General features: G+C 40.5%; 1 protein-coding gene across 3 annotated transcripts in view; it reads right to left on the bottom strand.

Moving 5' to 3' along the window:
• The window catches only part of RASGRF2 (Ras protein specific guanine nucleotide releasing factor 2), a 233,099-nt gene that overhangs the window by 162,936 nt on the left and 43,716 nt on the right, over window positions 1–26,447 (bottom strand). For all 3 annotated transcript variants that reach the window (XM_026498699.4, XM_048221198.2, XM_044384086.3), the window contains exon 2: window positions 4,412–4,518. In XM_026498699.4, the coding sequence (XP_026354484.2) occupies window positions 4,412–4,518 (107 nt within the window). The remainder of the gene's footprint in view (window positions 1–4,411; window positions 4,519–26,447) is intronic.

Below are 26,447 nucleotides of genomic sequence, written 5' to 3'. Positions count from 1 at the left end.
TCGGAAAAATTAGAAAGCAGGCAAAAGACACAGTAGGACAGTCTCAAACACTGAAAGCATAAGCCATACCTTTGCAGGGAGAAAAAAAAAAAGAAAAACTGTGTGTATTCCATGGTGCGCTGTACCAGGCACAATATTCTCTACGTCTCCAACTTGTCACAAGGCCTCCCCTAACCTGAGCTTTGGTAGAAACCCAAAGCCAGCTTTCCCCTCAGGACACACCCTACTTCTCTAGTAGCTTCTAATACTCATTTTCTCATATCTTACACAGCGAGGGCAAAGAGATCCCTCAGAAGGGCTCCTCATGGCCCCTTCCAGGCAAGCAGACCCTCCCATTCCCTGCAGAGGCCCTTCCTGACCAGGGCTCATCATCTCTGCCCCACAAACCTGCTTTCATCCATCATTTCTTCTCCCAGGAAGTGACACTTTCACGCTAGGGGCCTGAGAGATGTGTTAGATATCTAATACGGTTCGCATCCAGGCGGTCCCAAGTCCCAGAGGAAGCCTATCTTCCACCCCATCTCTGGAATACTCTCCACTTCTCTTAACTGTCACAGATCAGGTCCTTCGGGTCTTAGGCTTAGACCAGAACGGGAAGCGCTTGGAACTTCCGCACACCTAGATCCTCTTCCAGGCCACGACCACCACCTAACTGCAGAGGCTTTGCTTGGTTAGTGTTCCAGCAGATGAAAAGTGGAGAAAAAGTGCTGTGGATGTTGTCTTTTCAGCCAATGAACACTAAGGACCCACAATTAACTGAGTCAATGTTTTTGACTGTCCTAACGTCAATGACTAAATCAACCGTAGTAGACAGATAAGACCAAGAGGACAACAACAATAAGAATAATCAGGTTATTAGGAATATCCGGAGTTCCATGCTCAACTACCAAACCACTTATGGAATAAGCATAGAACTTCAATGCCATTAAAATGCTCTGGCCTCTCTTCATCCAGACAAAAATAAGACTGAGTCTTGCTAGCAGCTTCCCATGAACTGGTGCCAATAATAAGTGATGGAATGATATTATAAATGTGCCAGTGTTCTAGAAATGTAATATTGGCCAACTTCAAGAAAAACTGTAAAACAAGCTTTCTGGACCCTGTCAGAGCTCCAAAATGAGAATATAATTTCCAAAAAGATTTTTCCTTGGGCCCCGTCTAAGGGAGAAAACATGCAACTCAACATCCCGCCAAATGCCCAGAGATCCCCTGAAGTCAAACTGGAACAAGTAGGTTCAGCTCTGAGGTACAAGAGCCAGCAGCAAGAATGTGACTTTCATGGCACTCAAGGACACCATGCCCAAGCCACTACTGAGAAGACATCCCAGGAAAACAGCAGAGACCAGGAGAAGAGTTCTGAGCGGTCCCTGTTTCCATGCAGTGACGGCAGGACACTCAGAAAAGAACTGATCTTGGGCTAAAATAGTCATCAGTTAACCAACAGCTCAGACTTTTAAAAAGAGGGATCAATAGGGTGCCTGGGTGGCACAGCGGTTAAGCATCTGCCTTCGGCTCAGGGCGTGATCCCGGCATTATGGGATCGAGCCCCACATCAGGCTCCTCCGCTGTGAGCCTGCTTCTTCCTCTCCCACTCCCCCTGCTTGTGTTCCCTCTCTCGCTGGCTGTCTCTATCTCTGTCAAATAAATAAATAAAATCTTTAAAAAAAAAAAAAAGAGGGATCAATAAAACCATAATTATGGAGCATTTTCTATTAAAAAAGCAGTGGCACCCAGTCAACGCCATCACACTGTCCTCTGATATTCAGTCAACCCATCAGTTGTGTCATTAGCCCAATGCCAAGCAAAACTAGCTGACAAACTCTTTCTCTGAATCAGCTTCATTAACTTTCTGGCTCTGCACATGTATGAACAGTCAGAATGAATTTCACAGATCCAAGTTTACACCACAAACTCCACTCAGACTTCAATGAAAAAGTTATCTTCCCTGATTTATAAAACAAAAAAAAAAAAATTAAGAAGCATCTCAATGCAAAAAGTCAAATATAAGAACTCAAGCAGAAAGCAGTCTGATTAAAAAGAAGTCATCAAAGAACCCAGTCCTGGGCCTCAAATCAAAGGAAAACCAAATCTAATGGACCAAAAGTCAGGACATTAAAAAAAATCAATTATTCACTAAATCTTCAAATCCACAAGAGAATTTTGATCGTTCACTCACCTAAACCACTAAGGTGGCTTCTAAAGTCTGTCTCCTGACAAGACCACAAGTGCCTTGCTTTTGATCATATGTCAGTCAACCCCAAATACTGACCCACACCCACATATATGACAAAGCTCTCATGGTATAGGGGAAAAAAAACCTTACTTAAAATCTAACCATTTTTGAAGTAATTCACACTCTCTATTTGGTCCACCCCAGTATTGGCTTGGCAACTACAAAGGTAAGATATTTAGGTTACTAATAGTATCTGGCTTTTCTGGAATGAAAAAAGGTGGGGGGGGGGCGGGGGGGGACAAATACACATGTTTTAAGTTATTTACTTCGTTTTAATTCCCAGGTAGGAAGGAATTACACAGAGATTTTGTCTAGAAAGAACCCAAGAGTTCTACCTTGACAACCTGGTATTTCTTTCACCTTTGAAGACTTGACCTTCTTTCTATAGCAAGTCATTGTACATTACAGTAAAGTCTGGAGCAAAACCCTCAGACAGAAACAATGAGAGAAAAGACAGCTGAACGGTGTGCCAGGATCGTGGTGCAGACAAGCTGCCTCCGGGGCCCACTCGGAGAGCAGCATTTGGTGCCAACCCTGTGCATCTCAAAGAAATACTCTGAAGAGGAGGAAAGAAAATGAACAGAAATATTTTGCAAATAACATCGTCTACTCTCAACCCCAATCTTACATTAATCTATTTGCATCTCTGCATAGAGGAAAAGAAAAAGAAACAGAAAAGGGGAAGACCGAAGAGAAAAAAGACGGGACTAAAGACAGGTACAATCCAGAACTCCGGTTAAAGGCTCTGGAGTCAGATTAATCTGGGTTTGAAGCCCAGCTCTGCAGTTTAACAACTTCATGTTGGATGCTGGCCCATCTGCTTAATAATCATAAGCCTTTGTTTCCTCATCTGTAAAGTGGGTAGTTGTGAGGAATAAACAAAGCATGTAAAGCACTTAGCATGCTGCCTGACACAGAGGAGGCAGGTGGTCAATAAAAAGTAGTTGAAGAAAAAAGAGAGGTGGGGAGGGGAGGAGAGGGAGGAGACTGTCAGGGGAAAAAGTCTCAAGGGTTCAAGAAGAGTCTACACTCAGAACAAATGCCCCATCCTCTTTGCAATCAATCTGAAAATATTTCTTGGTCACCTACTACACAATTCGCACTGTGCCTTGTTCGGAAGTGAAGACTTCCCCTCCTCACTCTCAAGGTGCACGCGATCCAGCTCGAGACACGGAAATCACACAGGTGAAACATGTAAAAAAGCAAACCAACACAAAACCCTAAGTTGCCCTAAATTGTTAAATATTCTATGTGTAGTGATGCAACCGCTTTGGCAATTTCGCGAAAGCGCCTGTGAGGGCTACTTGTGGGGGACAGTTTCAGGCTCAGGGGCAGTGGAGACATGAACAGGCACTTAGGAGAAGCAGGGGGCACGTCAGGTGAAGGAAAGGAAGATGTGCCCCAGCTGGAGTTTTGCCATGGAAGCAGCGGGGATATGAGCAGGGACTTACAGAGTAACCAGAGACTGGACTAGGGAGGGGACAGGCAGCGAGCATGGGACGTATTTGAAGCACCAATGGGCTGGACTTAAGAAATGAATATGAAAAATACAAGAGAGGGATCTGCCTGAGTCTCTTTCAGATTTCTCGTTCTTGTTTGAGGTTGAGTGAGTTCTCTCTACTTTCCTGGGATTTCTTAGGAGGAAATAAAATCATACTCTTCTATCTCCTTAGATGGAGTCAGCATCAACCTTCTTGATAAACAGGTTGCCCAGGGCAGGGGTTACAAATGTGGGCTCGCCTGGCTCCCTGTTCCGGCCCTGCCACCTACCAGCTATGAGACCTCACACAAGCAAACCAACCTTCTGGGCTTCATTTTCCTTCTCTGTAAAAGGGGGTAATTATAATTCCCGCTCTCAGATTGTTGAGAGGATAAGCAAATCAATACAATTAATAAATGCTTTAATTGAGAAGCACTTAGAAGAGTACCTGGCACACAGGCACAATCCACAAAAGTGACCTATTATTATTATTACCGTTATATATATTACTTTTCATCTTTAGCTAGAATATAGCCATAAAAAGCTCAAAGAATCATCTCACACATCACTAAAGAGGAGGTACCAAAGCGAAACCCATCTTGGAATTGCAAGTTCTTCCAAAACTACAGCCAACAGCGAAAACTCCAATATGAGAGACCCAGGCAATCCAGTGTCACACAGAGGATTTGAATCCATACCTGGCTTGGTGAATGGCCTCCATCCACTCTTTACCATCCTGCTCCTCCTCACAGCGCAGCTCCAGAGGTTTCTGACCTTCGTGGCCAAAAAGAACGGTAAAGTAATACTGGAGAGAAAAACAAACTAAGTTTAGTTTTATTTTTCAAGCATGACCACATAATATAGTATTTCCCTACAAAGGGTATATGTTTAAAAAATGCATCAGCACTATATAAATCATATTTCAAAATGTAGTATCACTCCCAGTCCACTTGGCAATGACTTTGCACCTAGAAGATACAATAGGTTGCATCTTAACACCCTTCTGTGAGGTCAGCCCACAACACCTCCCTGGATACAGAAAAGATACCGGATAAGACTCTACATAGAGGCATGATTAAAATTCCTTACGGAAACTTCTAAACCTCATAAAGGATAGCAACAAAAAAATTTACTATAAATATTTTACCTATTGGTGTACTATTACAAGCAACCCTTCTGGGGTGCTTGGGGGGCTCAGTCGGTTAAGCTTCTGCCTTTGGCTCAGGTCATGATTCCAGGGTCCTGAGATCGAGTCCCGAGTCAGGGCCCCCCTGCTCAAAATCTGCTACTTCCTCTGCCCCTCCCCTCTGCTCGCACGTGCTCTCTCTGTCTCACTCTCTCTCAAATAAATAAATAGAAATCTTTATTTAAAAAAAAAAAACACAAGCAACCCTTCCAAAATCAAAAATAAGAAAAAGATGGCTGTTACCAACACTTCTATTTACTAATTCTGCCTGGCGGGCAATATAGAAAAATAAAGGAAAAAGGCACGAGACATGGAAAGCAAGGGAAAAAATCACTTTCACAGCTGATATAATTGTCTATATTAAAAGTTCATTGAAAAACTATTAGAATAAGAACACTGAACAAAATAGTTAAATACAAAAATACACAAAAGTTTATAGCACTTTGGTATAATATCAACAAACACTAGCTTAGTTTTGAAAACACACCATTTGCAATAACAAATACAAGTAACTTAAGACTAAGTATAAGAAAATGTGTTTATCACCTCTAAGAAGTAAATTAATCTATTATTTCAATGTATTTCAATAAAACTATCAGGAGTTTTAATTTTTGGTAGAATCTGACAAACTGAACCTGAAATCCACTCCAGAGAAGCTTTCACTTTCAACCAGTCTGTTTGAGGACTGACATATTAATTACCAAACTGAGACTGTCTGGAAAGGAAATGCGACTGGAGAGCTTTTTATTATACAAGAAGCATCAGAAAATACACTGGACTTGCCCAGGACGTCTTCCTGGGGCATAAAAAGAACCAGGCCACAGAGCTGCTCTGAGAGCCAAAGCCAAACACAGAGTTCTTTCTGTCGTCCCACCTTCCCACCCACCCCAAGGTTTTGTTTATTCAGTGTGACAGTTACGTACTCATTTTTTTCAAATGAATTAAAAACCTTCAGGGCCATAATCTAGAGATAAGAATTTCCAGCATAAGGGGAAAGAGAGAGAGAGAGAAAGCAAGACACAGTCTCTTAATTACAGTGGACAAGCTGATGGTCACCAGAGGGGAGGTGGGTGGGACGATGCGGGAACAGGTGACAGGGATGAAGGAGGGCACTTGCTGTGATGAGCACAGGGTGATGTACAGAAGTGTTGAATCACTGTATTGTACACCCGAAACTAATGTAACAGTGTATGTTAACTAACTGGAATTAAAATAAAAACTTAAGAAAAAAAAGAATTTCCAGCACAATTTTACCAAAAAGAAGAAAACTGGCTAAGAGACTTCTCTGTACATAAATCATCGGTCCATTGAGGACTCTGAGTCATGCCTGTGCGATAATCCACCACACTTCCCACGGACAGTCCTAAGCCCCGTAAATGGCAAGCTGTCTTTACTTCTTAAACCTCTTGTCCAGTCAGAGCACTAAATGCTAGGAACCAGGGGGAAATAATCTGACGGAAAAGGCCACAGAGAGTGAGAAGAATTGAGTTTAGCACTGGATTCAATAAAGCTCCATTTAAATTTGAGAGGAAAAAAGTCGAAACTCAATAATATAACAAATCAGTGTCTTAAAGGTCAACCCTATAAGTGATGGCATTTCAGTAACTGCTGGCTACTGTCCAAGCTCAGTCATCCAGCCTAGGGAGAGGAAACGCTTAATGAACTGGCCCAAGCTACTGAAAGGCTGCACCCAGCACCTCGACAGCAACTGCTACTCTGAAACCCAATTAAAAGCCACCTTTCAAAGACAGCAAGGCAATTATATTAGCGCAGGACCTCCAAAGGTTACACCATGTCTCAGGCATAACAATGATGGTTTTGAGACGTACATGTTATATTTCCAGGAGTTCACTTAACAAATTCAGCTCAGCTACAAAAAATTAAACAGTGCCTCTGCACATACCTGCAAATTCTTTGTTTTTAACCCCTCGTCAAAGTTTTCATTGCATAGAATATTCTGGCTTCATTCTGATACGAACTTAGTATACCATGGATCGATGTGTTGGGCCTGGGGCTTTAAAGGTCCCCTTGGGGATCAGAAGTAGCAGCAGACACCCTTGACGGTACCCTGGGACCTCAGACCTGTCCCGCTGCAGGAACCTGGAGGAGAGGTTCCAAAGTACTGGGTCATTGTCAAATGCAAGGAGGAACTAAAACAATGATGACCTTGTTTATGTCTTTAAATTTAGCATCTACAATGACAGTGAGTTTCTCTTCCTTTTCTTCCTAGATAGTCTCACCTGTTTCCCAAACCTATTTCTCCAGGCAGATTCTCTCCCAGGTGCTAGCCCCATATTTCTCCTATTAGACAGCATTTCAGTCAGATCCAAAATTGAATTCATTACCTTCCCTCTCTTCCTCCCATCCCCCAAACCTCCTCCTCCTCCCCTCTGCCCTCACAACTATTCCTGCTCCTCTCGTCTTTTCTCTGTCAAATAAATCTTTTTTTTTAGACTGCTTTCATTTTTTAAAGATTTTATTTATTTATTCATGAGAGACAGAGAGGCAGAGGCAGAAGGAGAAGCAGGCTCCCCGCTGAGCAGCCAGCCTGATGTGGGGCTCCATCCCACGACCCTGGGACCATAACCTGAGCCAAAGGAAGACGCTTAACCAACTGAGCCACCCCATCAAGTGAATCTTTATTCAATGGTTGCCCCAACGAGGAACCCCAAAGTCATCTTCAACAACTCCCTCTCATCACCCCCACATTTGGTTTCACCAAGGCTCACTCGTAGGACTCTCTTCTGGCTTTTATTATCCCTCACCTAGACTACTGCAGCAGCTCTACCGCCAGATGACAAATATGACAGCTTCGAAATTCACTTGAAATTCCTTTATCTAAAGCTGACCTCCCTCCTTCCTTGTCTCCTGGCCACTATGATAGCCCAAAGTGGAAGGTTAAAGGCCCTTCCCAAAGGAAGACAGGATGACCTAGAGAAGTCCCAGTGAGTTGGGAACACAAGGAGAAGTGAGGAGGGAAGAAGTGGTCAAGGTAAATAGAGAAATCAGGAGACAGAGGCATATACGGTACGGCTTCTCCCCACTCAGGGCTAAAATCCCAGAAGGCGGTGAGTGGTTAAAAGGGTTGATAACAAAAACCAAAAGTCAAGCTGCTCGCTATGCTTACAAACCCTTACTGGTATTCTCAAACACTAAGAGCCAATCTTATGCAGGCTGAAAATGCCCTTCACTAATTGGTTCCATTCTCCATCTTTCACCTCGTTTCTGTCTGTTTCCTTCAAGGCATGCCCAACTCCAGCCACAACAAGATATCACTCCCACCAGAAGACAAGCTCTTTCCTCAGCCTCACGCTACTGACAGTACCACGGGTGTGAATCCTGACTCCCCAAGTGGTAACTCAAGAACTTGGGCAAGTCACATAACTCTCCCAAGCCTGAGTTTCCTCCCAGGCAAAACAAGGGCAATGACATAGACCTGACAGGATCAAATTAGCTGACGCGCAGTGTCTGGCACACAGTAGGCACTTCACGAACGTTCATTCCCTTCTCTATCAGGGCACCTTTGCCTTCACACACCTTGCTTCTTCTTTCATCCCCAGCTTCTTCTCCACCTACAAGTTCTTACCAAATTTTCATGACTCAGGTCACCGAAATGTCAGTCCTCTGAGAATCTTTCCCTGGTATCTTCTGGCAAAAAGGAGTCACTCTGTCCTCTGGGTTTCAGTACCCCGTATGCCCTCTTCTTGGACACCTTGGAGCTGTCCACGTGTGTGTCTCTCTTTCCTGCCAGCTTTGTCCTTTTGTACCCTTGATCCTAGCACTGTGCTAGGCACACACGAAGTCCCCGGTACTGTCTGATAAACAAATGATCACCAGTAAAGAAACACGAAGTCTAATTAACACATTTGCTTCAAACAGCCACAGGTGATGATAAATGCCATGACTATATAATCATATCCAGGTGGCTGTCCAGAAAAGGGATTTAAAAAGATTGCTTAAACTACCAAGAGGTTTTTTAACCTAAATATAGAAAGTCAGAACTTACCTACAGCGACCATAAAATGCCAGAAAGAACACAATGAACAGACCTAGCACATTTAAATGTTCAGAGTCTTTCGGGTATCTATTGTAGCTTTGTACGAATTTTCATTTTTCTGTTATTATAATGGGTTTGCTGTGGTTTATGCTATGTGGTTTTGCAGAAAGAACAAATGTGACCCGATATGAAAACACAGGCTCACTTAAAACTCTCGTCCTTAAGCTCCTGTAAGTTAGAAACAAATTTATAGCCAACAGTGGCAATTGTTGAGGAACAGGACTACAGGACCACTTTCACTTTCTACATTTCTATATTGTTCGAATCACAATAAACACATACAGCTATATAACCCAAAAACAAAAAACACATGCTCATTCCATTTTTAAATTGTTGGAGTCACTTCTAACAGACACATTCAGCTATATAATCAATAATAAAGACGCCTATTTTAAAAACTATGTTCACATCTTTAAAATAGAACCTATATATCTAGAGAAAGTAAATTACATTGGTCAAATCAGTGATGTTCAAGGCAGATTCAAAACTACCGTGGTTTTTAATAAAGTATACAGCAGAAAAATAACTTCTTTTTAAAAATGCTGTTCCAAAAATAAATAAATAAATAGATAAACATTTTAAAAAAATAACAATGCTGTTCCAGATCTATTACTATTTGGATGGTACTGCACGGTTTTAAATTACTACGTATGTTCTTGAAATTTTTCACTTTTAGCCCTCTGTCTTCAGCCACTGGAGTCAGAAACTCTTCCTGGTATCCCTTTCCCAGGGCCCCTGCCAAGGAGGAGGGATGGGAGACGCCCCACAGGAACCCGCAGTGGTCTTCTCCTTTGGGCTTTCCAGTTGCCTGACCTGGCAAGTCAGACACAGGATGGATAAAGGAACGGGAGCCTTCCAAATTGTCCCTGGCTGGGTGACTTACACCCATGAGACTAGGGATCCTGATAGCACAGCAGCCTGGCGGGGGGGCAGTGCCTCTGGGATCACAGCAAGGCTCTAACACGGGATGGAGCTCTCCATCTTCACTTGGCCTTGGAGTCTGGCCTCTGAGCCCCTGGGAATGTGAACAACACTATTCGGTGGCCCTTTGCAGCCCAGAGCATATTTCTCCCCATTTCGCTCATGGGTTGCTATGGCCCTCCAACCCAGTCAAAGGGGAGACTCCATTGTTTCTGGATGTAGAGAGAAAGCTGTGTACAGCAGTCTAGGTCCATTTTCAACATGATAATAAAGTATGTGGTCCTGTTATTCTTCCTATGATTCATTACCTCCTGCTCTTTCTCGTTCTTTCTGTAACTGCTTGTAGAGTGGAAATAAAATACATCCGAAACATTTGCTACACTGATGAAATTGAGTTCTTTGTGCTCTAAACTACTCATCTTGACTCTGAGGAGCTCAACTTCCCCCAAGCTGACAACTGAGCTATCTTTAACATGCACAGGAACTCCAAATAATGTTTTTCCGGCATACGACTGGCCCTTCGAAGAGAAAAGTAGCCTATCCCTGAGCCCTGCAGGCACAGACAGAGCCCTCTAAATTGGCTGTGCTGCCACGGCCCTAGCGTGAGAGAGACAGAAGACAGATGGAAAGCAACAGTCAGGTGGACATAAAAAGGGGGGAAATACTTCAGGTTTCTTGATACCATTCTCCTCCTCAAATTCTCACTCCCTGGTATTCCTGTCATTGAAATGGCACTTGTAAGGTACCTCTCTGCCCACAGCATCGGCTCACCATTGTGCCGGCTGGTGGGGAACTAATTGAAGAAAAGTCTAAAGCTTTATGCCCTTGACCCAGCTCCAGTGGTATCCAGGATAGAAAACATTTCACGGGGCGCCTGGGTGGCACAGCGGTTAAGCGTCTGCCTTCGGCTCAGGGCGTGATCCCGGTGTTCTGGGATCGAGCCCCACATCAGGCTCCTCTGCTATGAGCCTGCTTCTTCCTCTCCCACTCCCCCTGCTTGTGCTCCCTCTCTCGCTGGCTGTCTCTATCTCTGTCGAATAAATAAATAAAATCTTTAAAAAAAAAAAAAAAAGAAAACATTTCACTCTCCTGCCTTAGTGATGGTTTTTCTCTCCTGGGATCATTTCTTTACCACAGTTCTATCTCACAGGCAGTTTCAGCTCCAAAGAAGATTCTGTGTAAATTAAAGCAGACCGATTTCCCAACTACCTTGGAGACTCCGTCTTTTCATAACATAGTTATATGGTGAAGCCCTTCATTGTTAAAACATATGTCAAATCATCCAACTACGCCCTCCAGGTTTTCTTAGAAACAAAGATCTAAGATGCTAATAGGCTTTCTTCCTTCCTGTTGGTTTACTTCCTTTTTAACTCTGAGATTCAGAGGCCTTGCCATGGGCATATTCACTTCAGTACAAGACGACTTCACAGATTTACCCCAGCATCTGAGCAGGCAGCGGGATTCTGTGGAAAGAGCCCCAGGCTAGAAGGTGGGACATCAGGTTTTTCCTCTTGCCTCTGGAGACTGTGTGTGAACTGGGTAAGTTCTTGTGCTCAGTTTGTTCTTGGGCCAAGGTGAAGACAAGGCCACTTCTCCTACTAACCCCCAAGGTAAAGATCAAATGCAATCATACATCTCAAAGTGCCTTGAAAGGCATGAAGCGCAACTTGTCATTGCTGTGGGGATGGAATTGCCAGATCTCACTTGGGAACCAGTCATTTCAAGTCTGCCTAGGACACTGGCCTTGGTCCAGATCCACAAATCTGGGAAATTCAAATGTTCCTTCCTTTTTTCCCACTGTTCTTCTCGGATAAAAGTGCGTGGGGAAAAGGAGAAAAGGATGTATTAAAATTATTAGCCAGCACACTGGGTACCTGGTAATTAAGAAGAGGTCATACTGTCTTTGTTGTGGTGGTTGGTGGTTGTTTTGTTCTTGTGGATTTTTTTGTGGTTGCTTGATATTCATGATGAAAAGATCCTTAATTCTGCCAAAGACTTAGAAGCTTGAAGCTTCGATGACATGCAAGAGTTTGACTGGTCCCAATAGAAGCCAATGCATTGACTGTGAACTTGAAATGATGAGTATGACAAAGTAAAATCCACACTATGTTGTAATATCAGTTTTTAAGAACTGACTCGGAATATATTCTTCTATTAAACATATTTTAGGTTTTAATTGAATAAGAATTTAACTTAGAAACCAGCTCAAGGAGTAAGAGTTTAACTGCCTCCTACTGTGGTTTTCTACAACCAAAATACATTGTGTCTGGCTTCCAAATTTCATAAAGAACAGAGTTAAATTAAACTGTACCCATTTAAGAGTGACAAAGACAAGATGCCAGAAAACCTGTCATTTTAAGAATGGCTAAAAGAACTTGAATATTTGGTTGCTCTTCAAATCTTCAAGAGGCTATCATAGAAAAGCTGGAACAGAGAAACTTTTCATCGACCAAGGGATCTGAGCTCCCATAAATCACCAAGCTTACTGAAATTTATGAAAAGGGAGGCATGATGCATGGTGGCCGAAGTCATCATCCCTGACTGGCAAGGGAAAGACAATGATTCTTCTCTATGTTTCATTAAGTCTCACACAAGTTCCTGTCTTTCTTTTGTATTACCACTCCAGACAGGGATGGACATTGTTGAAGATAACATGTGATCTCTGTGATTGACTTCACTCCACCTCCAGCCTTCCCATTTACTTAGTATCGAGAGAGAGAGAGAGAGAGAGAGAGAGAGAGAGAGAGGGAGAGAGAGAGACATTTAACTCTGGTCAACCAGAGACATCTAACTGACTGAGCACACTAGAGAATTCAGTCACAATTGTCACAGCCTTCTCTCACAGTGAGATGATGAAACTTTATCATCTTGACAATATCCATTCCACCCTGGCCTCTCACAAACTAATCTGGGCCCCCTAACTTCACAAGTTCTAAATAATGAAGCCCTCAAAGCCCCTTTACTTCATACCATTTTCATCACTTTCTCATTTCAACCATTGACTTTATTTATTTTCCATTTGCCAAGCACATTCTCATTTCTGCAGATGGTATATACAATACAAATGTCTGCTGTTAATACCCAGGGTCGTTAGTGCCATGTGGCGGAGAGGAAAATACTTGGACACAGAGACAAGTAAGTCCTACAGACTGCTTGCTGCAAGCCTCTTCTTGAGGTGCTCTGTCAAAGAGGGACCGTGGTTATGCCAAAACATGGGCAGGGGAAATGTGGATAATGAGATAGACTTGAGATTTACCCTGTGTGGTTCCAGAAGATACCAAGAGGAAAAACAGGTTAGAGATTTAGGAGACCTTTCCAAAACTGGAATGAGATGCTGTCACTAGTTGGCCATCTCTCAGTGGTGTTTAAAAAGGGATGCAAACAGAAGGTATTTGCACAGGGTATGCAATAGAAGAGACATATAAACAATGTGAGACCGCTGTTTTGACTTTGCTATTCAGTATCTCAATTTTTATTGTATGGATTTTACCAAAATGGGAAGAAAAGAAAATACATATCTAAGTAAAGAAATAATTAGTGCCTTTTAAGAAGGAAAGTCTTTTATGACATTGTACCAGGTTTATATTGATAATCATCAGTTACACATATCAAATTAACAAGGAACCACAGTTGTATTGATGGTTTTTCATCAGAAGCATTGGGTCCATAATTTTGCATAAGTGACCAAAAAATCAGTTGCGCCAAAAATAAAGATACCTAGGAATAAACCTAATCAAAGAGGTAAAAGACCTGTACTTTGAAAACTATAAAATATTGATGCAAGTAATTAAACATGACACAAATCAATGGAAAGACATTTCAAGCTTATGGATTGGAAGAACAAATACTGTCAAAATGTCTATACTACCCAAAGTTCATCTACACATTTAAAGTAATCCCTATCAAAATACCAACAGCATTTTTCACAGAATTAGAATACTCCTAAAATATTTATATGGAACCACGAAAGACACCGAATTGCCAAAGAATCTTGAAAAAGAAGAACAAAGCTGGAGGCATCACAATTCTGGACTTCTAAGTTACACTACAAAGCTGCATTAATCAAAACAGTATGGTACTGGCACAAAAATAGACACACAGATCCATGGAACAGAAAAGAAAATCCAGAAATAAACCCATAATTGTATGGTCAATCAAGCTTCAACAAAGCAGGAAAGAATATCTAATGGGGAAAAAGTCTCTTCAACAAATGGTATTGGGAAAACTGGACAGCAGTATGCAAAAGAATGAAACTGGACCACTTTTTTACACCAAACACAAAAATAAACTCAAAATGGATTAAAGACCTGAACGGGAGACCTGAAACCATAAAAATCCTAGAAGAGAGAACAGGCAGTAACTTCTCTGGTATCGGCCGCAGCCACTTCTTTCTAGATACATCTCCTGAGGCAAGGGAACACAAAAGCAAAAGTAAACTATAGGGACTTCGTCAACATAAAAAACTTCTGCACAGCAAAGGAAACAATCAACGAAACTCAAAGGCAACCTATAGAATGGGAGACAATATTTACCAATGGCAAATCCAATAAAGAGTTAGTATCCAAAATACATAAAGAACTTATACAACTCAGAAAGGAAAGGGCTTTTTGTTAGTATCTCCGTAACTAGAAGGCAGTTTTAGATTATAACCATAGGTCTACATGTGCGTTTTTGTAAAGTGCCTGTGTTTGCTGTGGACAAGGTTCATTATTTTGTAACAACTAAGCTTTTTGGATGTCCCGAGGTGATAATGTATGATAAAATGTATCGCTAGTGAACTAACCAACTTATAAGTTTCTTTTTGTTATAATTGATAGAAAGGAAGCATCTCAGATATGGAATTGTTAAACTGGCTCTGAGAAATGTACATCTGGACTTACCCATTAGGTTGGCAGCAGAGGGGCAGAAGGAAATATAAAGGGAAAGATGTATGCAGATGTGTTCATATTTACATTTTAATGATGACTATTTAAATGTGTGTGCATCTCCTTTGGCTGTCCTATAGGAATACATGAAGTGATTCAATGGAAACATACGTCCTTGCTAATATTTGAATAGTACAGACTGGATAATGAATTCTTTTAGAAGCATTATATATTGTGTACTCTGTTACTTTATGTCTCATTTTTAATTGAACATTAAGTGAATGCAGTATTTTAACTGTACTTCTGCTAATATCTTTATCTAGAGTCCTGTTGTCATTTTTGTTTTTTGTGAAATTTTTGCTGCTGAGAAAGGCAGGATCATATTTTTTCCTTTCAGATAGAGTTGGTGTAGTGTATTGTTGGTTATGAAATACCCACAATTTTGAGACTTTGAAATGGTAAATATTCATGGTGTGTAAAAAAGCACGATACATAACTGTCAGAGCTTAATTACATTAAAATGCTTAGCTGTGTATATACACACACATGGGACCTAGAAGTCAAACTACAAACTGCTTGAGATTATGGATGACTTTGTACTTTGCTTCTTGTGTTTTTCAGTTTCCTTTTATGCACATGTTAACCTTTAAAAGACAAATTTTTTAAAACCTGAAAAAAAGAGAACTTACAAAATTCAACACCCAAAAAACAAATAATCCAATTAAAAGTGGGCAGAAGACATGAACAGATATTTCTTCAAAGAAGAAGGAGAGAGATGGCCAACAAACACAAGATGTTCAATATCACTCATCATCAGGGAAACGCAAATCAAAACTACAGTGAGATCACGTCACACTGGTCAGAAATGCTAAAATCAAAAACAAAGGAACAAGAGTTGGTGAAGATGTGGAGAAAAAGGAAACTTCCTGCACTGTTGGTGGGAATGTATGGAAGCTCCAAAAAAACTAAAAACAGAACTACCCTGTGATCTAGTAATTCCATCACTGGGTATTTACCAAAAAAAAAAAAAAAAACTTATTCAAAGGGATACATGCACCCTATGTTTATAGTAGCATTACCTACAATAGCCAAGATATGGGAACAGCCCAAGTGTCCATCAATTAATGAATGGATAAAGAAGATGTGGTATACAACGGAATATCATTCAGCCACAAAAAAGAATGAAATCTTGCCATTTGCAACAACATGAACGGAGTTAGAGAGTATAATGCTAAGTGAAATAAGTCAGTCAGAGAAAGACAAATACCATATGATTTCTCTCATGTGGAATTTAAGAAATAATGCAAATGAGCAAAGGGGGGAAAAAGAGAGAAAGAAACCACGAAACAGACTCTTAACTATAGAGAACAAACTGATGGTTACCAGAGGGAAGGAGGGTGGGGGATGGTTGAAAAGGTGATGGGGATTAAGGAGTTCACTTGTCATGATGAGCACAGAGTGATGTACGGAAGTGTTAAATCACCGTATTGTACACCCAGAACTAATATAACACAGTATGTTAACTAACTGGAACTAAAATAAAATAACAATACTTCAAACTCTAGTCAATTAATTAATTAATTAATAATCATGCTCGCTAAGAATATATTCAAGAATATTCTTGGGAATATTTCTTATTTTACATATTAAGTGTCAAAGCAGGCAATAAAATAACACACTAGCACGTTTCAGCTGCTGCCCAACAAGGGGAGGACAGAGCTCAGAGACTGGGTGTGAAACAAACTTCATAAAAAAAAAAATAGAAATTAATACCTATACCCAGAAAAAGTACTGACATAAAAAGCGAGACACATAAAGGATAAAGTTTACATAAAAATTTAACACTTCTGTATGACAAAAGATACATGAGCAAAGATGAAGATGGACTATGAGAAGTTATTTGTGATACAAATAGCTGACAATTGATTATAATTCATATGCATAATCAATAAGAAAAATAACCCATAGGAAAATAGGTGAAACTATAAATAGGCAAATGACAAAATAGAAAATAAAGCCTTCCCGGGGGTGCATTGGTGGCTCTGTTAGTTAAGCATCTGCCTTAGGCTCAGATCATGATCCCAGGGTCGTGGGATCGAGTCCCACATCAGGCTCCTTGCTCAGCAGGGGAGCCTGCTTCTCCCTCTGCCTCTGCCCCCTCCCACTCATATTCTCACCCACTCTGCGCACACTCTCTCTCTCTCTCGCAAATAAAGAAATAAATAATCTTTTTTAAAAAGGAATATAAAACCTTCCAATGGAATGAAAATATTCTCAACCTCACTAAACCTTAGGGAAATGCCAATTAAAATACTGAAATAACATTTTTATCCATCAGGTAGGGTACTATGAAAATAGCTTTACAATATAAGTATTATTGAACATAGGAAGATATGGAAGCATCAATACAACACTGGTGAGAGAACACTGATAAAAACTGACTTAGAAGAGTTGTTTGACAATATCTATTAAAATTTTGAATGATTTTCTGGTTTCAGTATTGGCAGGGTAGCTTTTATCACACTAACCCTCCAGCAGAGAACAATTATGAGTTCATACACACAGAAAGAGAGAAAAAGAGAGAAAGTTAATGGGGCAAAATGTTCATAACTAGTGAATCTGGACAAAGGACATATAAGGAGTTCTTTGTACTACTCTTGCAATTTTAAACAAATTTTAAACCAATTTTAAAATTTAAAACAATACCAAAATTAAAGTTTTTTAAAAGTTATGTTGCTAGGGGCACAGGGTGGCTCATTCGGTTAAGCATCTGACTCCTGGTTTTGGCTCGGGTCATGATCTCTGGGTCATGAGATCAAGCCCCAGGTCGGGCTCTGCACTTGGGCAGGGAACCTGCTTGGGATTCTCTCTCTCTCTTTGCTTGTGCCTCTCCCCTCCGCTCTCTTTCTCTATTAAAAAAAAAATTATGTTGCTAGAAGGCAAATTCGTAGTCATATCTCCAGGTATCTGTGGATCTCCTGAAAAAGTTTAGACCACCTATAACACCAGACTACTTTTGAACATATGACATGGAAAGAGATCAATATTATGTTAATAAGTCAAAAAAATGACACTAAGAGCAGTAAGAGTAGTGCAACTAGTCCTTTACTTCAAAAGAAAAATAAATATATGTAACATCTATTTATATATGTGTACGTCTGTAAATGGATAAAACAATATACTGAAAACACACAGTGATTAGAAAACGTAAAAGCACACCCCATCATCAAGTAATTCTACTTTCTTGAAAAACACTCATGTGCTCAAAGAGCACATAGAAGTATGTTCACTGCAATATTGTTTAATAGCAAAAAAAGCAATAATCTATATGTCTATCAATAAAAGGAGAGCTAAGTAAACTATAGTATACCATGAATAAGTAGCTTAAAAGAATGAGTTCTTTATGTACCAACATGAATAAGACAGGCAAAAAAAGCAAGCTAGAGAATAAATACAGAATTGGTAACATTTATGAAAAAGCATTATTAAAATAAGGGGAAGAAAACATACCAAAATGTTAACAGTAGTTACTCCTGAGTAAGTATCTTTTTTTTAAAGCATGCTCTACACCCCATGTGGGACTCGAACTCACGACTCTGAGACCAAGAGTTGCATCCTCCACCGACCAAGCCAGCCAGGCACGCCTATCTTCTTATTCGTAAATTTTATGCATTTTCCAAATTAGCCATAATGCGAATATACATTTTTAAAGACAGAAAGATCGTTCTATGTGTGGAAAAGACCTAAAAGTACTCAGGGCCTATTAGACATTTTCCTGCTTTAAAACAAAAAATACACTGAAGCATAGCCATAAAAAAGAAGGCTATTTGGTATGTATTTATTTATAAAAGTAGAAAAACATACAGTGAATTGCTGGCAACATTTATGTAAATAAAAGGTGTTGAGGAACATCTGGTGAACATGCCTGGCTATTCAATACCATAGGAGCAGGATTAGAAAGGGAGCCTAAAGTGTTGCCTAAATGTGAACTAGGAATGATGGTTTTGCTGGGTCTCTTTCCCTAGAAAGATTTTTAATATCAAAAATAGTTTTTCACTTCATCTGCCGAGAGCTGACAGCTTATAGGTGTCAGACATTTAGAAGAAAATGACAATCCCAAACCTCCAATAATCAGAATGGCTGAGAATACTAACCTTCAGTGCCGGAAAAGAAGACTGACACACGCTCACGCAAGTTAGTTAGAGCTTTAGATTTCTGCAGCCTCTCTAAAACCCTCAAAAAACAACTAAACCTCTCTCAAATTCTCCAAAGTACTATGTCTTTAATTTAGCTTTTGCTATAGTTCATTTCTCTTTGAGGAATATATCACAAACAATCCAGTTTTCATCATGAAAATGCAAGCCAAATACCACGGCTTTTGTCAACCACCTGTGTACGTTTCTTCACCCGTTATTAAAAAGTTTATTTTTTTCTTACCCATGACACAATACACATATATCATGTAAATACTGACAGTATAGAGAAGTAAAATTGGAGCGGAAAATTTACCCATAATTCCAACATCATTAAAAAATAACCACTGTTAAATTTTGATGTATTTCAATTCAGCCTATTTTCTAAAACCATCTTAATATTGTTGAGTTCATGCTGCATGTGCAATGTTTTTTTTTAAATAGTTTTTTGCTATTTCTTTCTTTTTTTTTTTTTAAGATTTTATTTATTTATTTGACAGAGATAGAAACAGCCAGCGACAGAGGGAACACAAGCAGGGGGAGTGGGAGAGGAAGAAGCAGGCTCATAGCAGAGGAGCCTGATGTGGGGCTCGATCCCATAACACCGGGATCCCGCCCTGAGCCAAAGGCAGACGCTTAACCGCTGTGCCACCCAGGCGCCCCTGCATGTGCAATGTTATCAATGTTTTTCACGTCACACGACAACCAATATATTTTTCCATGTTACTTAAAGGGTGGTAAACATTTATAAAGCCTGTATGACGCTGAATAGAAAGGATATACTACAGTTTATCTTAATGTAGCTGCCTATATTTGAAACATTCGGTTTTTCAATTATTCCTCATAACATCTTGGTGCATAACAATTGGTATTTAAATTTTGAGTTCGTCAGTTGGTTGAGAGTCTCAAGAATGAGCAAAAGATATGAGTAGTTTGTTTTCCTGAAACCTTTTTAAAAAAAATTTTTTAGGGATCTTTGCTCCACGTATTTGCCACGGTTGATGTGAGGCTGTGTATGACAGACCTGATCATCAGCTACTGAACGATACTCACATTTCAGCAACAGGATGGCTCCATATGTGGCACTCTCACTAGAAATTACAAGCAGTTGAGTAGTTCCAACCCTCTCGGAGCTTACACTCGCAGGGGAGCTCCTTTAACCTGGGCAGCATAAGAGAATGTTCGTGCCGCCACGGCTGGGTATAATAATAATAATGAGCGTCTCTTCAGTGCTTACCATATGCCAGCCATCATGCTAAGACTCCTTCTGCATTTTCTCATTGAATGCCCACAATGACCCATGATTTAGTCCCGTTTTACAGATGAGGAAATAGGCTCACAGAGGCATCATGGTCACCCCCAACCCTTCTGGGCATGTGCCCTAAGCTGTAGGCCCAGGAGTAGTAATGGATGACTCACACTCATCCATCCACACTCTGTTTCCTATTGTCTGTCATGAAAGCTTTGTATGTGGCAAAGCTAGCCAGGTTGCATGAGTCCAAAACTCAGGACTCTGACTCAGACCCATGTCTTCATGGGTAAGAAAAAAAATAAGACCTCTGAGTCTTTTTGCTGAGTGGACCCACCAAAGGATGGACCACATGAGAAGGAACAAACAGATGGGCTGGACGCTGGATAGACAATAAGTATGTCCAGAAAATAAACTTCCAAAAATTATCAAGTCTACACATCCTGTTCTGTCCTTGAATTGTATAATGCTCCTATCTGCTGCCCTAACCATTTCTGTCCTCTTTTCTAATCTTTACCTCAGTGGCCTAAGAGATGAGAGGTGCTACAAAAGGAAAGGAGGGAAGGAGGGGGAAAAAGACATAGAAGGAGGGAGGAAGAAATCCATTAGATAGTTATCAACCACCTTGCTGGTATGCAATATGTATTTAATATATATCACATTCAGGCCTTAAGGACATTGCAATTTAGCTAAAGAGCTAAATCAGACATTCGCAAAGCAATTAAATAACAATATAAGATTAAATGGCAGTGCAAGATGTATCGAAGTGCTAAAATAAGCTGTATGAAAATAGCAACCATCATCATTCATTTTTTCAGATTAATACACATTTGAGATAGTTGGTCCTGTATATTAGACCATGCCTATTAGATTTTGTCCTATTAGAGAGTGTTTACCATAAATGAAGACCATAAATGCTACAAGAGTTCATTGCACAAACAGGTCAAAATACATCTGAGTCTCTCCCAAAGGCTTTAAGTCCCAGATAAGAAGAATGGTCCAGAGTATGAAATCATTAAGTGGCAACAGAATGTCAAGTATGAGGCAGAGGTCTCTTACTGGATGGCACTGGGGAAGCTTGAGGCCTTTTCGAGCCTCTCCATTACTGCCTCTGCCAAGGGATGTGGATGCTCTTGCTGCTCTTCCCACTTATGCCTCCTTCCCCGGTTGACCCCCTCCCAAATGGGGGAGCCCCACGTGACCTGCTCGCTCAGCATCTAACACTCAGGGGGCTGGCTTCCTTTGTGGGTAGGGCCACCGCTTTGAAGAGTAGCAAGAGGTCACACTTCCACCCGTGTTGTACCTGCAATTAAGGGAGCAAGGCTAGCACGCATCACGGTCGCCTTTGCTGGTCCTAATGCCAGCTTCCCTGGGTTCAGGTAACATCAGTGTCCCTTACGAACTTACATATCCTTGCACAAGTTGCTTAATTTCTATGTGCTTCAAGCTTTCTCATCTAAAAACATGGGTAATAGTCATAGCTACCTCACAGAGTTATCATGAGAACTGCATGAGTTCTTACAAGTAAAGGACTTATGTACATGGAGCTATTTTCAGTAACAAATTTGGATCTGCCTCACTCTTTATTTGCAGGGCCTGAGAACACAGGTTCGATGTTAAGCTTAGGCCACATTGCCCCACATCGTTGAGGAGCAACGTGTGCCCAGATTAATAAAATGGCCTTTGTTACTCATTTGATTGGATATTCTTCCACACATGGTCTATTGGTGAAAGCCCTAGAGGACAAGAGGAATCCAAACCCCTAACAGAAGGGTTCTAAGCTTGGCTCAATTCATTTAACCAATTTTAAAGCATTGCAGGAATTATTAGGAAATAAAATAAAATTTAATCTATAGGTAATAGTGATTTATCATGTTTTCTTGAGCTGGAAACATGAGATAATGAAAGCTGTGTTTTATAAGGATGAACCTGACAGCTGTATAAATCTTCTGTAGGAAATCTCTACATTCTTTCAAAACAGGGTTTGTTTGTTTTTTTTAAACAACAACAACAACTAGCACTTTTTCTCTCCACATTCTCCAGCCAGATTTTTAAGGATTCTGCAACCAGTAGTGAATTTCATCAAAGCAAGAACTGTGACTTAGATCTCTTTAACCCCAGTGCCTACCAGGGCCTGTCACATAACAGGTGCTCTATAATGCTGATTGAATAAATACAAAACAATATTTACTATGACCAAAAGGACCACTGTGAGAAAGTTGGGTTTGAGGGCACAAGTTTTTTAAAAATGGGAGCCGGGGAGTGAAGGAATGCATACCTAGATAACTCCCATTGCAACAGGAGGGTGATGGTGTCCCCAGAAACCAACACTGGAACTCTTTGAAAGCCTTAGTGCTGGTAGGGAAGGGACACCGAAGCCTCCAGGTGCACCTTGGGAAAGGTCCCAGAAAAAAGTGGACAATGTGGCCCCCAGAGAAGAAGGGCCTCCTCTACTGTACAGAGCGGTCTATTAAGAACCAGAAATGGTCAATGTAAATTCTCAAGTTGTTGAGTGTGAAAACCAGTAAATAGGCAGGAGGAAACTCAAGTTCAACAACCCTCCTTCCAACACAGGAAAGTATCTTGGGAGCATGATTTCTGGGAAGACTTGGTTAATTTGAAATACAATCAGAAATGTGTTGAGCAGATTACACTGAGGAAAAAATAAGCATGTGATTTTGATGGCATCTAAATCAGTCAAGATACAGGAAGAGGAAATGGATGAGCTGCCCTGTGGCATGAAACTGATTTTCAAACTCATATACAGCCTCCTATCTGTCTACTGTGTACACATCTTTCTACTCACTACTCTAACTGAAACACACTTTTGGAAACACCTCTTCACTTCCACAATTGTTGTAGCTTTCCCAAGTCATTTATATCAAATGACTTTCCACTCTCAAAAGTCCTTCAATCAGAATAAAAAGCATCGAAGTGAAATCAAGATGAGCCTGAGGGTAATCAAAACAGGATATCAACAAAAAAATGAGCTGAGTATGATTACACCTCAATAAATAAAAAAACAACCTAGAGTGGGGGGGGGGGGGAACTGACAGGAAATACAACAAAATGTTAAAGTAGATATCTGTAATACAAATTTGAATAATTTTGATTCTATATTCATCCAGTTTTTTAAAGGAGCATTTACTTATTTTTATTGAAAAACACACAAACATTTCACTAAATAAATAAATATTGAAGTCCAAGTTGTTTTCAAACTAGGAAGCAAAGAAAACAACATCTAGGAACTTTAGTGAGGTGTGGTTTGTTACTCAGACCTCACTGGAAATATTTTCCTTCATATTTTGAAAGCCTTTTATTGTCACTGAGGAAAATTTTTTTAAAAGATTTTATTTATTTATTTGACACAGAGAGAGAGGGAACACATGCAAAAGTGGGAGTGGGAGAGGAAGAAGCAGGCTCCCAGCGGAGGAGCCTGATGTGGGGCTCGATCCCAGGACTCTGGGATCACGCCCTGAGCCAAGGCAGACACTTAATGACTGAGCCACCCGGGAGCCCTGGAAAATTTTTTAACTTGGAAGTGACCTTAAAGATTGCCTGATAAAAAAAAGACCTCATTCTACAGCTGAAGAAATAGAGTGAATTTCCTAACGAACAATGAGTAAGGGGCAGACCTAGAACTCTGAACCATAATCCTGCCTCCTGTTCAATGCTCTCTCCAACACTGAGTCTACAGCACTAAGGAAAGCATCCCCTTCAGTTTCCAGAGAGAAAGAAAAAAACACTGCAAAATACAATGTCTTTCCACTCCTGGGACTATAGCCAAGAGAAATGAAAATATGTGTCCATGCAAAAACTATGAATGTTCGTAGAAGGCATTATTTTAATAACCAAAAACTGGAGGGAACTCAAATACATATCAATTGATGAAGGGATAAAGAACGTGGTATATCCATCAAATGGAGTATTATTCAGTCATGAAAAGGAATGAAGTACTGATACATGCTATATACGCACATGGATGAGCCTTAAAAACATTATGCTAAGTGAAACAAGCCAATCACAAACCACTATATATTACATGACTCCATTTACATAAAACGTCTAGAAGAAGCCAATCTATAGATAGAAAATAGGCTAGTAGTTGCCTAAGGCTGCAGGAGGTGAGTTGGGGGGGGGGGGGCTCAGGTGGTGACAGCTAAGGGAGTTCTTTTTTTTGAATATAACAAAAATGTTCTTAAATTCTTTGTGGTGATGAGTGCAGATGAAAACAAGTGCTAAAAATTTATCAGCACGTACTGCATTTCTGTTCCCAGTAAAGAACAATACTGATGATGTCACATTATGGAGAAAACAATCATCTATGCAGAATATGATTTCAATCAGGGCCTTTATATCTTTCCCATATTTGTTTCCCTGGAAATGGTTATGTTGCCCAGGCTCTGGGACTCCTGCCTCTGGTAAATTCTCCAGAACCATGTCAACTGAAGAAATGACCAATTTAAATAACTGCGTGTACCATCTTGTGGAACGAGCCAGGTTCAGCCAAGAGGGCTACTACCTCCTTTAAACAACAATACATGATTAAAAGGCATGAAATGAATCTGCTTTAAATGGGTTGACCAAGTAATTAGATGTCTGGTGATTCTCCCTCCCAGGCCAGTCAGCAGAATGTTGCTATTGGACACGCAGCCTCACGGCCTCACACCACACCTGAAACAGCCTCGTAGTGAGCTCCACTTCGCTCCCACCCAGAGTCTAGGCACTCACTGGTAAAGAAAGACCACTCTGGAACTAATATAACACTGTAGGTTAACTATCCTGGAATTAAAATTAAATTAAATTTTCAAGAAGAAAAGAAAGACCACTTGGGGATCAGTAAGTCAATCACCGCCCAGAAACAGAAGGCATGCGCCACATCTTATCACAGTTCTCATCAAGGAGGAGGCCTATCTGAGCACTACTCTTCCTGCCCTGTTAAATGACAGGAAACTGCTCATTGTGTGTTCAGCAGCAAGCGAGAGCTGTATTCTGGCTACAGGCCTCAAATCACTCCAGAGAACCTCAAACGCTCTTAGGCTCTGACCAGGCCTTCCTGCCAACAGTAACACAAACACAGGGCACACAAGTCAACTCCCACTTGTCATTCCACCAACAGCTCTGTGGCAGGAGCCCTGCTTTCAGGCAGCAACATTTAAAGGAGTTTTTAAAGGAGGGTGAAGGAAGGAAATAAATAAATAAATGGAGGGTGAAGATGTGCACAAGTGGCTGGCACCCTTGTTATCACCACTGATATGGGTTAAATGAACACTGTCTAGGCAAAGTGCTATGTCTAAGTGCTATGTCTAAGACTCTCTTCAAAGACCTAAGACAGTGGTAAACGTGTCAGAAGGCTCAGCTCGCTCCAGTTTGGGGAGGAAAATATAGGCTTCTTTTTCCTAAAATAATTCAGAAAAAAGTAGATATTCTGTTTCTTTAGGTCTACAGTTTAGCCTAAGAAATGACCTATGTTACATAGATTTCTACTTTGATACCTGAAATTAAAACAAATCGTTTTCATACAATTGCAGCTGTCAATTTTACCTCAATAAAGCTGAAAAAAATGTTCTTATGAATAAACCTTAAAATCCAAACCAACTTATTTTTCCTCTATTAAAAAAAAAAAAAAAAAACCTGTCAGGGCACCTGGGTGGTTCGGTCAGTGAAGTGTCTGACTCTTGATTAAGATCAGGTCATGATCTCAGGGTTGTGAGATCTGGCCGCACGTCAGACTGCACGCTGGGTGTGTAGCCTGCTTAAGACCCTCTCTACCTACCTCCTTCTCTCTCTCTTTAGAAAAAAACAAAAAACAATTGTCTAACTCTTTGTGATATATTAAAAAATAATTGAGATAGCTACTTTCCTCTGACAGGTTATCAATTGCTTTGACCAGATTCATGTCCACTGGACAAAGTAGATCAAGGGACTCTCATTGATGGTTTCCATCTTTTGAAGACATCCAGAAAGCTACTTTTCTCCATGAGCAGTTCAATGACCAAAGCCAGTTATGGCATTCTGTTCGCCAAATCTGTCATAATAAATGTAATATAATGCTGATAATCTATTGTCAAGGAAAATGGTAAGTCTATTAGCAACTCCACTTCAGCATGTCTAGAGAGATAACATCTTGCAGTATCCTGGGGGGAAAATGGCTTAATTACAAAGTTTCCAGATCTATATAACATATACTCTCATTTACATGGTCTTAATATCCCATAAGTACTAAGGCACTTTAAAATCTAGATTGTTACTAAGTAAAGGTA

Source organism: Ursus arctos, unplaced genomic scaffold (assembly GCF_023065955.2).
Source record: "Ursus arctos isolate Adak ecotype North America unplaced genomic scaffold, UrsArc2.0 scaffold_5, whole genome shotgun sequence".
Lineage (NCBI taxonomy): Eukaryota > Metazoa > Chordata > Mammalia > Carnivora > Ursidae > Ursus > Ursus arctos.
The sequence above is the reverse complement of the archived record's forward strand: the minus strand, read 5'-3'. Positions and strand labels throughout refer to the sequence as shown.